Source organism: Pongo pygmaeus, chromosome 5 (genome assembly GCF_028885625.2).
Source record: "Pongo pygmaeus isolate AG05252 chromosome 5, NHGRI_mPonPyg2-v2.0_pri, whole genome shotgun sequence".
Taxonomy (NCBI): domain Eukaryota; kingdom Metazoa; phylum Chordata; class Mammalia; order Primates; family Hominidae; genus Pongo; species Pongo pygmaeus.
Window position 1 is genome coordinate 100,413,927 of NC_072378.2, and position 17,491 is coordinate 100,431,417.

The 17,491-nt window shown below is 33.1% G+C and overlaps 1 protein-coding gene across 5 annotated transcripts in view; it reads right to left on the bottom strand.

The window, feature by feature from the left end:
- Positions 1-17,491, bottom strand: part of ASCC3 (activating signal cointegrator 1 complex subunit 3) — a 377,366-nt gene that overhangs the window by 144,745 nt on the left and 215,130 nt on the right. For all 5 annotated transcript variants that reach the window (XM_054490290.2, XM_054490292.2, XM_063666450.1 and 2 more), the window contains 2 exons: positions 5,053-5,244; positions 4,513-4,737 (listed from right to left, as the gene is read on the bottom strand). In XM_054490290.2, coding sequence (XP_054346265.2) covers positions 4,513-4,737; positions 5,053-5,244 — 417 coding nt within the window. The remainder of the gene's footprint in view (positions 1-4,512; positions 4,738-5,052; positions 5,245-17,491) is intronic.

The following is a 17,491-nucleotide window of genomic DNA, read 5'->3' on the forward strand; positions in this document are numbered from 1 at the left end:
ATAGTGTAAACTGTAAGGCTTTCCACCAAAATACGAGTAGCAAGAACTAAAATTGAGCCAGTGTGGGAGTTGTGTAACAATTCATGAAGATTTACAACTAAAACAGTTAAACATTTTCTAGTCTACTTAGGTAAATGAAACTAGTTTGGTGATATGGCTAAAAATCTGAGAGTCTCTCTCCTTTGTGAATCCATTATTTGACAGACCAAATTGTATTAAACCATAGACATATGACCTATATTCCCATCATTATCCCATCCCATCCCATTATGATGTTACTTTAAAATAATGACCTACATTCCCTTATAACCTTAAAATATTATTTTAAAGTAACATCACACAACTCCTATGAGTAGAAAAATTTATAAGGGATAAAATAAGCTTACTATTATTTTCAAAATCAGACAGTAAATTAACATTAAAAAATTACCTATTGCTACCAGTGATATGATTAAAGGAAAGGAAAAAGTAGGTAGCAAAGATTGGATCAACTAAAGCAAGTGTTGTAAATGTTCACCAAAAAGGACAAGACTACTCAGAAAAATGAAGGTAAATTTATGATGCTATACCTTATTTTAAGAGTAATATTTGAATGCCACCTAGTGACAAAAAATAAAAATGTATTTGTAAATATTTGCTGTCACCTAGTGGCTACTTAGTACAGGAACCTTTTATAAAACAGGAATTTTTTCATAGTGTGTCTTTGAAATTTATTCACTCATCTCAAAATCATATAGTAAGTCAATAACAAGCCTGTGCTGAGTAGAGCACAATGGATATGGTAACAAATAGAGTATGGTCCCTGGCCTCAAGAAGTTCCAGGGTCACATGGAGGTGAGACATATGAAACTAACTACAATGACTTATATGAACCCACCATCCATTGTGCCTAGCACGTAATATCTATTCAAAATGCTTTTAAAGAAAAACATCTAACATGACATTTCTAAAAGTGGCATTAGTATATAGTGTGATAGTTTTATGTTCTGTTAAATAAAAGAAGAAAATAAAATCCACTCACGAATTTGGTAATTTAGAAATAAGACTCAATATCACTTCATATCTAACTTTAGTATTTAAGGTTATCTCAATTGTTTATTTGAATATGTATTTTTTAAAAATGGTTGAAATCATATAAAAACTTAAGCAAATACTCTAATCATCATGAGTATGCATGTGTGTGTATATATGTATATATAAGCTAGTAAATATATATAGAAACTATGCTACTATTCATTTATTTATTTAACTAAAATTTCAGTGCTGGCAATAAGTATGAATGGGGCTGAATATCAACAGACTATCAGAAAATGGTAAGTGACTCTATCATTTACCGTAAACTACCTTGGCACAGGCATTTCTTAAACTTTCACAACAATCCAGTGAGAGTATCTCTGTTTACAAGTGAATAGAATAACAACAGCTTGTCTAGGGCAGAAGATCTGTGTTGGAGAGTAATTGTAGCCAGAATTAGGAAGGTCGTTCAGATTGCAGAGGCCTTAAATCCAAGGCAAGGTGTTTAGGTAACATTCTACAGAGATGGGATGAACTCCATATAAAAAATGTATGTAGTATGTAAAGTGAAAGAAAGATTAACATAGTTTTGAAGAACAGACTACAGGGAGCTGGCACAGAGTATGTACTCAGTAATGTCTGATGAATAAATTTTAATAAGCCTCAGTATTTCTCTCAGTGTAAAGTGACTTTATATATGGATGGGACTTGTGACCTTTCAGCATTAGGATTATTTAGTCAGTCTCATTATGCATCGATAAGCAAATGTGCCTCATAACATGTTTGCATTGAAATTATAACTTAATATAATAATTTCTCCAGTTCCCCTAAACTAATAGTCAGAATCGATACTCATAATATCTTTGATATTAATAGAGGCAACATTCTTAATCTAGCACGACTCTAATGTTGATTAGTGCAACTGTAGAGTCTTGCAATGATTTGGGGAATTTAAAGACTTAAAAATTCATTACCTAAAGAACACAGCACATATTCATTTTATAAACCAATTTCACACTTGCTTTCGACAGATAGTCAAATTTAATTTCACATTCAACAATAATTTAAGAGTTTGTTTCCTTAACAGGAAAATTTACTTTAATAGGGAACTATTCCAATAGATTAGAATATGAGCAAGTTAGTTCAACAATGGCTATACTTCACCATATGGGTGAAAAATGTCAAGATATATGTTTTATTATTTAAATACCATTTACATCACTAAATGGAATTATGCTTATAATTAGCTGACATTCCTGAAAATCACACATTTAATAAGTACTTTATAAATATTTGATAAATTTATGGGCCCTAATTTATTTTTAATTTCTCAAGGCTTGATCAAATAGTTTTAGTGATGCTATTTTACAGTCCCTAAGAAAAAGAGTTACTTGAAGAAAAAAGCAGTATTTTACTGACTTTGTGTCTTCTGTATAATATTGCCAACTTGTGTTTATTTTACCAATTACAAAAAGCTATTAAGGACATAAGTTTACTGAGATATAGTTTTCCTTGACATGCATTTTAAGATATCACTTCATATCTTACTTTAGCATTTAAGTCTGTTCTTCAAAACTATGTTAATCTTTCTTTCACCTTACATACTACATACATTTTTTATACAGAGTTCATCCCATCTCTGTAGAATGTTATGCAAACACCTTGTCCTTGGATTCAAGGCCTCTACATTTGAAATATAGTCTTCCTTGACATGCATTTCATGACGTGCATGAAAGAACCATGCCTTTTACTGTAAGTCAGAAAAATTATGGCTACCATTTTGGAAAATGTTTTCAATACAGGCCTTAGAAGAGGGCAAATGCTATATATTAATATAGGGAAATGCATTCACCTTTAACTTACTACATTTTATATAAAAGAAATCTAAGCTATAATGAAAAGTCTAGGTTTAGAGTTAAATAGATCTGAGTTTGAATACTAGTTTCAAAAATTATAATGTAGTGACCTTGGGTCAGTTACCTATCACTCTGAGGATAATATCTCCATAGCAGCAGTATTGAGAGAATAAGATAACGTACGTGAAGCACTGAGCACAGTCTCTGGTATACAGCAGGTCCTCAGTTCACTGCCACTATCATTTTATATTAAGAGACTTTGTTCTATACATTAGACACTGTTAACCCAACACCTAGTTATTTAAGCCACACAATTATAGTAGCCAGTAGGACTGAAATTGAGCTATCATAATATTTCCTTTGGATTCAAATTTTATTTCTCAGTTTTTAAAAATGTTCTTGTAATTTTGCTAATAGAAAATGAGGCCTTTCATGCTTTTCTCTCTAACCATTATCTTCTAAAACTTATCCATTCTTTGAATGACTGTCCCAATTCTGGCAGTGGATACTCTCCAACACAGATCTTCTGCACTAGACAAGCTGTTACTCTAACTCACTTCACCTAAAAGTCCCAATTTTCTCATAAAATAAAGATACTCTCACTGGATCAAATTTTACCACATTCATGAACCAAGACTTCCCTGATAGCCCGGGAGAAACCTATTTTCTCCTGCTGAATCCTTCTACAGAACTGCCTTTCCAACATTATTGTACTGTGTTTTCATGTCTTTTTCTCCCCTTTTGGAATATACACTTCTTAATAGAGAAAATGAAATAGTAAGTGTGTTTTTCATTCTCTAAAAAGACATAAATAATATGAATGGAATGTTAAATTTCTATAAGCTCTTAAGAAGTACCTAATATAGGACTTTGTACAAAGTAGTATTTGATTACAAATATTTCAAAGTATTCATTTACTTAATATTTATATCCTACCTACTATTAAGTATTGTTTGAGTCAACTTTAAAGGTATGAAATAATACTGAACTAGCAAAGTGTTGAATACCAAAGCAATAATTTAAAATGTCATAAAAACAGTCAAACCTGATTTTAATGTTCTATACATATACTCTAAATTTTAAGAATGTTTATTTTCTTTACCAGTTAAGATGTTACCTAGGCTTCCAGGGTCTGCTATGTAAATCTTAACACAAAAGTCACACACACAAACACACACACACACACACACACACACGAAACAAATGATCATAATCTAGCTCAATCACATTGTGTATAACAAAGTTAATCAACTGACCTAATAGAGCTAAAAGAGTTTTATAAATTTCATTAAACCTTTAGTAAAAATTTCATTTAAAACTTTGCAAAAGTGCCATATGAATATTAATTATTATTGCTATTTCTGTTTCCATATTTTCTATAGTCTTTGTTAGATTTCTGGTCTCTAGGAAAGCCTCATAGTTTAAAAGTATGGTCTTTTAGCAATAGATTTTTATCAGTTATCATTCTATAATCCTTTGAATTAATCAACAATAATGCCATTCAGCCTGTTTTGTCTTATAACTATATGGCATAGGCTGTAATCCTAAACACTACAAAACAGCAACCAACTCAATCTTTATCTTTCTTGGTCATTCTTAAGGCTGACGATTCTATTCCAAACTTTTACTCATTAGATCTTACCTCTGCATTTAGGTTATCTGCAAGGCTTTCCAGAAACTGACTCTCAATTGGGTTTCGTTGAGTAAGCAAAGTGAGGTAATGGCTGAGTTTATCATGCGTTGTTATAATGATTCCTTCCCCAAATTTGTCAAATTGTGGTCGTCCAGCTCGACCAAATATCTGCATGACATCTAAAATTCCAAGGTCAACAAAGGAGCCTCTTTTTGCAGCATATATTTGTGTTCCCTAGATGAGGAAAAGTTAACAAAAATTTACATAAACACACACAAATATAATCCTGATGAACTGAATACTGAAATTAGGCAAATATGGCAAGATCTCAAAAGTGTACTTTAACTAATCCTTTCATCATCTGTGATAGAGTTAAATTTTCACAATATAAACTAGATTCTTCAATTGGAGAAAATAATTCTGACCTTTATAAATAACATTCAAAGTCAAGGAAACAGACAAATCACAATATTTTTCTATATAAGTCAACCCAGAGTCTTGCTTTAAGACACACACAAAATCCATTTATCAAAGAAGGTAAGCTCTTACCTTAATAATAACAGCATGGGCGGGAAGATTGACACCCCAGGCTAACGTAGCTGTACACACTAGGACTTTGATATGCCCATTAGAAAACAAGTTTTCAACTAAATTTCTGTCCTGCCGAAGCATTCCTGCATGATGAATACTAAAACCATCTGGGAATAATTCTCGTACTTGCTTATTTCTCGACCTTTGTACCTAGATACCAAGAAAGCATAAGAGTATTATTTAGCATTTAAAAGCAATTGTTATTTAGCATTTCTGTTGTATGAGTTTATCAAAGAAACCAGAAAATTATTTTTAAGCATCTTAAGGTATTTCTAAGTCTTAGTATATAATGCTTTATATAAAATCATAAAAAATAATGTTACTTATCTTATAAAATAGGTAATACCAAAATATATCATAAAATTCAAAAGGAAAGAGGTGAAAAGCAAGTGTCTCTTTCATCCAGATGTCCCTTTTTGCAATCAATCAGTATTACCTGTTTCTTAGCCTTCAAAATATACACTATTCAAAATAAAACTAAATCTCAGTGGCTTCTCAATTCCTTAAGAGTAAAGGCCAGAGTCATTACAATGCAAGGCTATGAAAATCAATTTCATCCCCTTACCTCATCCACACTAGCCACAATGGCTGGCTTTTCTGAGTATATTTTCCGACAAGTCCATATCTGCTTCAGAGCCTTTACACTTTTATTCCAGACCCACTACCTTTCAGGCCTTCTCCCTTCTTATTGAGATCCCCATGATGATTCCCCTTTGATGTTTTTCATTGCAATAAGTCAATAAACCCAGCTTTGTTCACCTACAGCTGTGTTCTTGGTGATCTTTGATAGCAAAGCATTGACCATCTGTTTTAGCTCCTCAACTATACATGTGCATTGAGTATAGAGTAGTCCTTCCTTATCTGTAGTTTTGCTGTCTGTGGTTTCCATTATCTGAGGTCAACTGTGGTCCAAAAATATTAAGTAGAATATTCCAGAAATAAACAAATCATGTTTTAAGTTACATGCTCTTCTGAGTAGCATGATGAAATCTCACACTGTCCTATTCCATCCAGCCCAGAAAATGAATCATCCCTTTGTCCAGCATATATAAGCTGTAGACACTCCTCACCCATTAGTCACTTAGTAGTAGGCTTGGTTATCAGATTGACTGTTTAAGTATCACAGTGTTTGCAAGTCACCCTTCTTTTACTTAATAATGGCCCTGAAGCGCAACATTAGTGATGCTGCCAACTTGAATTTGCCAGAGAGAAGCCATAAAGTGTTTCCTTTAAGTGAAAAGGTGAAAGTTTTCAACTTAAGGGAAGAAAAACGAAATTGTATGCTGAGGTTGCTAAAATCGATGGTAAGAGCAACAAATCTTCTATTCGTGAAATTACAAAGAAGAAAACAGAAATTTGTGTTAGTTTTGCTGTTGCACCTCAAATTGCAAAAGTTACAGCTACAGTGTGTGATACATACTTAGTTAAGATGAAAAAGACATTAAATTTGTGGGTAGAAGACATGAAAACAAAAACGTACTTAATTGACACCAATCAAGTTAGTTCACTAGTATCTGTGGTTTCATATCTTGGAAATATACCCCATGGATAAGGGGGGACTACTGTAATAATGTTACTTCTGGTTCTGTTCTTTGGCCTAATCTGAGCCCAGAGGTGAGATTTAGTATACTTATATGTCACCTGTGTAAGTGCTGTAGCAGAAGGTCTTAAAAGACTCACTGAAGATTCACTATACAACAGGCAGAATTTTTTAGAAAAATTAAAGACCTTAGATTAACATTTAAAGAAATGTTTATATAGTTAAAGCTTCTGTTTGGCCATCACATCATGTGTTTATTTGCTATTGGTCTCAAAATCTCATTATCAATTCATGAGCTTCTTTTTGAACAGTTTTTTCCCTACACTTTTTACTTAAGGGCTGGATAATGGCAGGGAGTAAGATTTCAGGGGATTGGGGTTCCATTCTAGACTTTGCCATACTGATTATCTCTCAGGTCACTTAAAATTTTAAACTTCTAAGTTAATAATATTTAACTAATAAAATTATCTAAGAAAATAGCATTCCATGAAATCTGCTTCAACTACAAAACCAAAAGTAATGCATTAACAAACCACACCATCTAGTGGCCAGCCAGTAAATAACAACTTACACATTTTGAGCCTCTTAAGTGTCCAAAACAAAATACATACATAAACATAACAAAAGAGGAGAGCTTCTTAAAGTTTCAAGGGGGGTGTATTCTTATTTTATTCTTGTGCAGTGCGGTCAGCCTGTTAGAAATTATTTTATACATATACTTTACAACTAATTACACTTGGATCTCATTGCCTCAGCTTTCATCTTTTCAGACAAGCAATATTGTTACTGTAATCTTAAAGCAGCTCTTACGAATATGGAAAAAAGTCCAATTACAGTGTATTTGCTAAGAGCTCCTTCATAGGCTAAAGGTAGGGAGAGGAGAAGCATTTCACTTACTTCATTTCTTTTCTAATATTCAAGAGTGGGTATTCAAAGCCAACAGAGGAAACTAAAACTATTGTTTGGAGGCGATATTCAAATCATTGCTGGATTGCTGTTTGGTTTTAGGTTAAGTCCGCTATCTGTGGGCTCCCTGCAATGAAATGTTCTGCTGTCCTTCTTACAAATAGATTCCTTAGTCAAACCCCATTTGAGGGAAGACATGGCTAGGACTGCTGTGGCACCAATGACACAGTAAGAAGTTAAACAAGGGAAGTATGTATCTGTGATAGAGATGTTTCTTATAAAGTAGCAGGTGGATCTTGGAGTACTGATGTAGTACCTCCCACTTGATCACATGGGTTTCACATTCACCCAGCGTCAGTGGCCACCAACTGGGTATATCTCTCTGGTCTCTGTGAGGAACTAGGAGGAGGCAGGAGTCACTTCTATTTCTATTCCTGCATACTCTGTGCATTTTTTTTTTATTGGTTCATTACAGACTTGAAGTGACAACAATCAAAGTAAGTCTGGCTTTTTTATTCTTAACCATCTTTGAATCTGAATTTTCCATCTGTGGTCTGCCTTAGCTCACAACAAAAATGAACTGGAATCTGGCCGGGCACAGTGGCTCATGCCTGTAATCCTAGCACTTTGGAAGGGTGAGGCAGGCAGATCACGAGGTCAGGAGATCAAGACCATCCTGGCTAACATGGTGAAACTCCGTCTCTACTAAAAAAAAAAAAAAATAGCCGGGCATGGTGGCATGTGCCTGTAGTCCCAGTTACTTGGGAGGCTGAGGCAGGAGAATCACTTGAACCTAGGAGGTGGAGGCTGCAGTGAGCCGAGATCACATCACTGAACTCCAGCCTGGGCGACAGAGTGAGACTCTGTCTCAAAAAACAAAAACAAAAAAAAACAAAAAAGAAAAAAAAATGAACTGGAATCCCTGGAGATGAGGCCCAGGGATGTTCCTCATCTGATTTTAAAAACCATCATAAAGCAAAACTATTTTTCCACTTGTAGTGTACACATCTAAGAATTTTAACACATATTTGTGTTAGATTTGTGTAGCTACCATCATAATCAAAAGGAGTTTCTCCACCTTAAAAAAATCCCCTCATGCTATTTCTTTATAGTTAAACTCTTCCCAACTACTACCACTGTACTAATCTGTACTCCAACCCTATAGTTTTGTCTCTCCAAGACCATTACATAAATTGAGTCAGAAAGCTTATAAACTTTTGAAATTAGTTTCTGTCACCCAGATTAATGGCTTTGAGATTCATCTAAGTTCTTGCATATATCAATATCTCATTCCTATTTATTGCTGAGTAGTATTCCACGGTACTATGGATGGGCACATAACAGTCTGTTAATCGGACCTCTCACTGAAGGACATGGGGGTTGTTTCCAGTTTTCACAATTATAAACAGAACATTTATAAACATTTAGGTATACTTTTTTGTATATATGAATATGATTTCATTCCTCCAAAGTAAATATCAGGCATGAAACTTACGGGTCACATGGTAAATGTATGTTTAATTTTATAAAAAATGCCAAAGCATTTCTGGAGAATTTTAACATTTTGCATTTGCATCAGCATTGTATGACAGTTCCAGTTGCTTCCCATACTTGCCAGCTTCCCATACATTATATAATTATTATTTTTTATTTTAGCAATTGTAATAGGTGTGTGGTAGTATCTTACCATGGTTTTAACATAAGTTTCCTTAACAGTTAATGATGTTAAACATTTTCCATGTTTTTGGATGTGCATATCTAATCAGCTCCTCAAGTTATTCTACTGCACACAAAAGTATAAGGAGCGAGTTTTTTACAGAAGGACATTTGCAATGATGTTTTTATCCACCTGTGTATAATACAGCTGTACAATTTGACCTCATGAGACTATTTAGTGCTAAGCAACCTCATATTTGTTATTGTACTAAATTATTTACATTCCTAAGAAGAGTACCTCCTAACAAATTTATGAAACATGATAGTCACTAACAGACAAAAAAAAAAGCACTGTAAAGAATCAAAGAGAAGATCAATAAGAAACATGTATTTATCATATATTAGATCCTAGGAATTCAAAGAAATTTAAGACAAAATCTGAGCTTTGGATAATTTGCAGACTGGTAAGGAAAACAGACTCATATACAAGTTATTTCTACTAAATATAATGTGTTTATGATACAGGTACATGGACCAAGATGAAACTTTGTTATTTATGACATGATATTGTCATTTATGACAAAATTATGTCTTATTTACATTTGTATTGCTAACATTTGGCAGGGTACCTTCTTTATACTGATACTACACATTCCCTGAATGAATGAATCAGTGATCTGATAGTTTGATCAAAGAAGTCTTTCCAGAAAATGTGAAATGTGGGTCTTGAAGGACAAGGGATAGACTGCTAAATGGGGAAAGGTAGGCAGCAGGATATATAAGTACCTAAGCTGGGAATTATTAAAGAGCACACACAGTGTGTTTGGAGGGCATTCTGTTCAGAGGGTGTGGGGCAAAAATTAAGAAAATTAAGCTAGAAAAAAGGACTGGGGTCAGGCTTTACATTGTCTTGAACATAGGTGGAAAAGGAGCCAATTCAAGTTTTTAAGCAGTATCAGATTTGTTCTTTAGAGAGGTAACTTCACAGTTGTGCTAAGACCAGAGTAGCTATCGGCCACTACAGCAATCTGCAGAAGATGGAGGCAGGGGAAACAGAAATCACCAAAGTCAAGGTGAAAGTTGGCTAGAAAGTAACCAAGACTGGATGACTGTCTAGAAAGGGGGATGAACATGACATAAGAGAAAAGGAGTTAGAATTGTTTCAAGCTAATCCTTATCTTCGTGCACTGAATATATGATAAGGTAAACAGAATGAGGAGGGTCAATGATGTGCCTTAAACTAGGTACTAAGAAGGTCAGGAGTAAATTATGTTTTGCGCATGAGTTTGAAGTGATCCATGATAAAGACTTGGGCTTTTCTTCTAAATAAATGGAAAGCCACTGAAGGTTTCTGAGAAGGAGAGAAATAAGGGAGACCAGTTAGGTAACACTGTAAGAATATTCAAAGTGAGATGAGATGACATGATCAGGTATAAAATATATGAATAAAATAACACAGGCTGGGAGCAGGGGCTCACGCCTATAATCCCAGCACTTTGGGAGGCTGAGGTGGGCGGATCACCTGAGGTCAGGAGTTTGAGACTAGCCTGGCAAACATGGTGAAACCCCGTCTATACTAAAAATACAAAAACTGGCCAGGCATGGTGGTGCGTGCCTGTAGTCCCAGCTACTCTGGAGGATGAGGCAGGAGAATCGCTTGAACCTGGGAAGCTGAGGTTGCAGTGAGCTGAGATCCGCCATTGCACTCCAGCCTGGGCAACAAGAGTGAAACTCTGTCTCAAAAATAATAACAATAATAATAATAATAAATAACACACACACAGGCAATGCTCTGTATGTGTGTGTGTGTCTGTATATCTTGGCTTTCTTGAAAAACAAAGGAGAAATTAAAACTGCATAAGTCCAAAAATTAATGAAAACACTACATACCATAATAGGACAGAGTAAAGGTGTACTATGAGAAAACATCATACCTGCAATACTTACACAACTAAAGAAGAATACACAGCAAGTGAATTAAGCATCTAACTCAAGGATCTACAAAAATAAAAATATAACAGACCTAAAGTAATAAGAAGGAAAGCCCTAATAAAATTTTAACTTTAAATCATTGGTAGAACCAATGATTTAAAGATTGTGAAATTGAGAAAAAAATTAACACTCTTACTTTAAAAGAAAAAAATCAAACAAAAATAGACAGTGGCCATTACTGACTAGAGAAGGAGCTGGCAAAATATGTGCCAACTACCTGTTTTTGTAAATAAAACTTATTGGAAAACAGCCATATCAATTTGTTACAGATTATCTAAGGCTGCTTGAGCTACAACAGGAGGGCTAAATGAATAGTTGTGGGAGAGATCATATGTCTACAAGCTTAAAATGTTTACTACCTGGTCTTTAAGTAAAATAATCTGTATACCTGTACACAAGTACAACAGCACAAGCACAAGACCCAATATCAGCAAAATGAAAATATCACAATTTGAAAGAATATAAAAGAAATATACTACAATTTAAAAGAATCAGAAAAGAGCACTTTAAAATTCAGTGTATTTCACTTAAACTGTTTGGAATGGATGATTTTCTAGGAAAATATTGTTACTAATATTTAACCTAGAAGTGACAGAAAACTCTAAAATGATAAAAACAATGAAAGAAAATTTAAGAGTTAAATTTAACAGCTGGGCTTTCAAATTTTTAAAGATGAATTAATTCTAATGCTATTAACAGACTCTAGAGGACAGAAACAGAACACTTAAACTGATTCTGCAAGCAAAAACAATGGCACTGATATTAAAACCTGACAAAGCAGAAAAGTGAATACAATAACAATATCTCTCTTACAAATATTACTCTAAATAGTAAAGAACTTTAGAAAACAGAATTCATCAATGCATTAAAACAAAATGCCACAACTAAGTACTCTTCAACCCCAGAATGCAAGGGCATTGCACTTAATATGTTAACATATTTAATAATTCAAAAAAGAAAGAACATTATGATCGTGTGCAGACATTGAATTTTGACAAAAGGCTACATTCAGTCCTGATGATTAGAGATGACAATATACATCTCAAACTATGCTTAATAGTAAACATACAGAGTATACTAATTAAAATTAGGGAGTAGGCAAGGTTGTTTGGTATCAGCCTATTGATGTTCTAGAGAATACTAGACATGAGAAAATAATAAAGAATATAAATAGTGAAAAGGTATAATTATAAATTAATTATTTGTTGTAGATAAAGTAAGTATTTATTTAGAAAACTGGGTACTGACTAAAATATACTAAATAAAATAAAAGAATTTGGAAAGATGATAGTCTAAAAAATTTAATATTTTTATAAAAGTATTTCTTTCAAGAAAACATTTTTCTTTTCCTTAATATTATGCAAAATATTTTTTATATTACATATTTTTTAAAAATGTAAAGAAATATATTTTTCTTTTCTTTAATTTTAATATAAAGTATTAATCTTTAATATAAAAATATATTTTATAGAAGTTTTATAAAAAGACATATATATACACACTATATATATACACAGACAATAACTCACAAAATAAGTGGAAAAAATCACTTTTATAACAGCAAAAACAGAAATGATAAGAGATAGCCAGGATCTATATAAAGTTTTATAATATTGCTGAAGAACATTCAAGAAATAATAGATTTAATTTTGAGATAGGAAAACTTGATTTGGCAAAAATACCATTTCTCATTAACTTAATGTGTAAAATCAATGCACTAACTCAACTAAAATATGAACATGATTTCCTAGAGGGAATACTAAAATTCATCCTGAAAAGTAAGACTGAAAATTTATCCAGGAGAAATTCTACAACTGAAGAATAATCAGGATGTTTAATTCAATCAGTTATTGAGAATTCTATGAAAACAAAATAAGTAAAACAGTTTGATAAAAAAGAAAAAACAATAAGATCAATGACACAGAAGAGAAATTTCAGAAATGACTCAATATGAGAATATTGTATATTAAATTTTTTAATCAACAGAAAAAAACAGTATTTAGAAAAAGATGATGTGCCCACCACTATCTGGAATAAGTTCCAGAAACATCAAGTATTTAATAATAAAAATAAAATATAAGGCTTGAAGAAATCACAGATGAAGTAGGTGTATGGCTTTTATATGCAACACATAAAACCCAGAGACCATAAATAAATTTACAGAATTTCTACATGGTAAAAAAGATCGTAAACAAAAATAAACATCAAAGGTTAAACAGAAAAAGTTTATGTAACATACATGTACTAAACATGCAGTTTAGTACACAATGGGCCAAGATTATGAACAATTTAAAGAATAGGAAATACAAATAGCCAATGTAAAAAATGCTCAGTTTCACTCATAATTAAAGAAATGCCAATCAAAATAATAATGAAGTACTGTTTTTTGCCTGTTAATCTGTTATAAACTTAAAAACGTTAACACTACCCAGTGCTGGCAAAGTGATGTGGGGTAAAGCACAGTCTTCCCATGGTATCCATGGGGGATTGATTCAACGAACACCTTCTCTTCCCCTGTAGACACCACAAACCATGGATGCTTAAGTCCCTTATATAAAATGGTGTGATATTTGCATATAATTTACACTGTCTGCCTGTATACTTTAAATCATCTCTAGATTACTTATAATACCTAATACAATGTAAGTGTTATATAAGTAGTTATACTGTATTGTTTAGGGAATAATGACAAGAAAAAGTCATCTGTGCATGTTCAGAACAGATACAACCATCTTTTTCTTTCCCCCCAAATTCTTTTAATCCGCAGTTGGCTGAATTCATGGAACCCATGGACATGGTGGGCTATCTGTAACAACTGCTGGAGGAAGTATAAACTGGAACAATATCTCCACTAGGCAGTTTAGGGCCACTCATCAAAATTTTAAATGCATGTAGTACATGACAGATAAATTTCACTGCTACGAACTTTTCTAATGTATATCATTGCAAGAGTAGGAGCGAAAATGTGTACTGCAGCATTGTTAACAATAAAAGGTAACTGGAAACAACAAAAGTATCCATCAATACAGGATTCTGTAAATGAATTACTGTAATATCCACATTGTGGCATATTATACAGTTGCAAAAAGAATGAAACCCATCTTTCTGAGTTGATTTGGAAAGACTTCCTTGTTATATTACTAAATGAAAAAGAAAAAGACAAAAAGGTGTATATCATATGATGCAACTTTTTTGTATTAAAACATATACCCATGCACACAGGCGAACACACAATGGTTGTACAAATCTTTCCTCAAAAGAAACGTAAGAAGCTTTTTAAAAGAAGTTTTATTTGGAGAAATGAAGGGCAAAGAGATGGTTAAGACCATAAATTATGGAGCTAAACTTGTTTACTATTAGATGCCTGCTGCTTTCTAAAGCATCTGAAAAATCACTGCATTTTCTACTCGGTTCTCCAAAGCTAGCACTACATGGAGCCCAGGTTTTGCTACTGTCTGAATAACTACAGAGATATACTTTAACTTGTTCACATTTTGTGAACAGACGATTTGGATTCTCCACAGAAGCCATTTGAGATCCAATACTATACTCACTGGATAAAGTGTTCTACACATGGAAATCCAGCACAAAAGAAAACCAGCTGTAAAAAGGTAAAGGAAGTAAGGTATGTAGTTTCAGAACTGTCTAAGTTTGGTTTCCTCTGACTTAACCTTTCCAGTTTTCACAAGTGAACTTTCCACACAGGGCTTTATAGTCAGTAAAACTCAAATGGAATGGGCAACTGCTAAGATAATCCATCAGCACAAGTAAGGCATTATATTCCTTTCCCCCAGTGAAAGCATGCAGAACTTCTTTCCACGACTTTACATAACATTTTCCTACTCATGAGAGAAAAAACACAATGTCAATGTTTTTAAAAATAAGGTTAAAATGTGACTATTTCCCAACATTTACTTCTAAACTAACACAAATACATGATTAAATAACATGATTTTTAAAAAACTGGTAGCAAGCACCTGAGGGTATTACATCTGGTTCTTGCCTAGATTAGACTCATGCAACATGGTTGCCATCTGCCACTCCCTGTCACTCTTTACATTTTAGTCATTTTGATTTGTTTTTCTTATTTGCTTCAATGTGCATTTTTTTTTATGTCAGCCTTTTCTTTGAATTCTTGTCTGTCCTCTTTCGCTTTGTCAACTCCTAGCCTTCAGATCAGCTTAAATGTCACTTTGTTGGTTAACACCATCCTCTAACACCATGGGTCTAGATCAGATTCTCTAACTCAATTTTTTCTTAGCACTTTATCCCTCTTCATTATTTATTTCAAATGTAATTAAAATCAATTATTTAATTAGTTGTTTAATCTTTCTGTCCTTCCAGAATATAAGATCCACAAGCATAAAGGGATGACTACTTTTTCCTCCCTAAAAATATTTCCACTTCCAATTAAAGCAAATAATATTAGTCTACATATAATATCTGGTCTTACCTCCTTCTAGGAGTCTTACTTTATTGCCTGGACTGGAATATAATTTCCCAGATCTCATGTAGTAAGGGTACTAGATGATAAAGTCCATTCTGCTAATTAAAAGCATTCAGGCAAGATCCAGAGGATGGAAATGAAGAGATAACTATCTCTTGCTGTGTTTTTCTGGCAAGCAAGATTTTGGAGACAGAAGGGTTGAAAGTTTTAACAGATGTACTATACATTCAAAATTTGGTTTTCTAGTGTGTTCACGAATGTTGGAAGGCATCTGTAGTAATAGCTGTGGCTTTTAAACTGCTAATCACCATCATGTAACTAGTTGTTAAATTCAAGAGCTGTAGTAGTAGCTCTGGACTTCTACTCCTCTGATTTTACCAAATTTCTAATAAGTACCTAATTTCTTATATAAATTCTTTTCTATTTAAATTGTACCTAGAATGGTTTCTGTTTCCTTTTACTAGATCATAACTGATACATATGTCTACTTCAATTCACTATAAACAGGTTGACAGCACTTTATTTATATTGATACCCATTGATCTATTAAAATGACTGGTAACTAGCTTACACTGAAATATTTGCTGAGTGACCACGACGAAAAACAGTTTAAGGCTCATGTGTATATAAACAAGTCACAATCACCCAGACTAGCTTAATCCCAATAACTAATTTCCATATGTTATTCTGACTGTGTTAATTATGCACTTTAACTTGGGAGAAAGAAAGTGCCATTTGCTCTGTTTCATGTCATATTCCTTGAAAGATGATCCTAGTTCCCATATGGGCTGTCCTGATTATTAATAGAAATAAGTTGGCATTCCAGAGAGAGGACCCTAATTAGAAAAAGATAAATCTCATCTAAAACTGCATTATTTTAATTCATTTGGCCATCTGTAAATAAACAGAAAAATTAAAAAAAATAAATCACAACATGAAATATGTTTTTGATTTTAAATTTTATCATTACAAATCTCTCTACCCCTAGGAATTTATAACATTATTTATTAATCTGATGTCTTTAGAGTGCTTCCTCTACTCAAGTATTTTCAAATGAGTGAAAAACAACATTCTAATTAATATATTTTTGTCAAAACAGCATGATTCCTTAACAAGATGTATTAATTTATTGTGAGAAATTTATTCCATGCTTCTAAAATGCATCTTAAAGCACAGAAACAAAAATAGCTACAATCAAAATTTCCTTAAAAGTAATAACAAAAGAAACAAGTATAAAATTTCAATGCTATTTACTATGTTCTTTAAAAAGAGTCTCACTTATTCAAAGTGAACCACATGTTAGACTACACTGAAATGAACACATGTGCCATAACAAGGTCCCCTGCTTGGAAGAAAGTGAATCCTACTTTTCAGTATGTGAATTTTGGTCACACAACTTGACTCTTCAACAATCTTCAATAGCTTCTCACTGCATAAAAAGTCTAAAAGCCTAGGCATGGAATTTAAAGTCTTCCATTGTCTGACCATGCCTAGCCCTCCATGCCCCTTACATTCCTGTGAATAGAGAACTTTCTTATTCTCCAAATAGACCCGGAGTTTTCCTTTGCCCGTGTTCTCTTTCTTCTCTCTTTGGAATGTCCTTTCCCTGTTGCTGCCTATTGAAATTTAAAATTACTGGCTTGAATTAATCTGCTTCTCTTTTATATTTCCTCTGAATTGTTTAATCTTGGTGTATATTAACTTTTTCTTTTAATCTTTCCTTTGAAAAATTCCCAGGTTTAGAATTTCAAAGTTAAAAGGTCTGGAATAAGAGCCTTGGCTTGGCTTTTAAATCTATTATCAAAATGTTTTTTTAAAGTATTGAATTGATCAATACCACAGAAAATCTTCTCAAA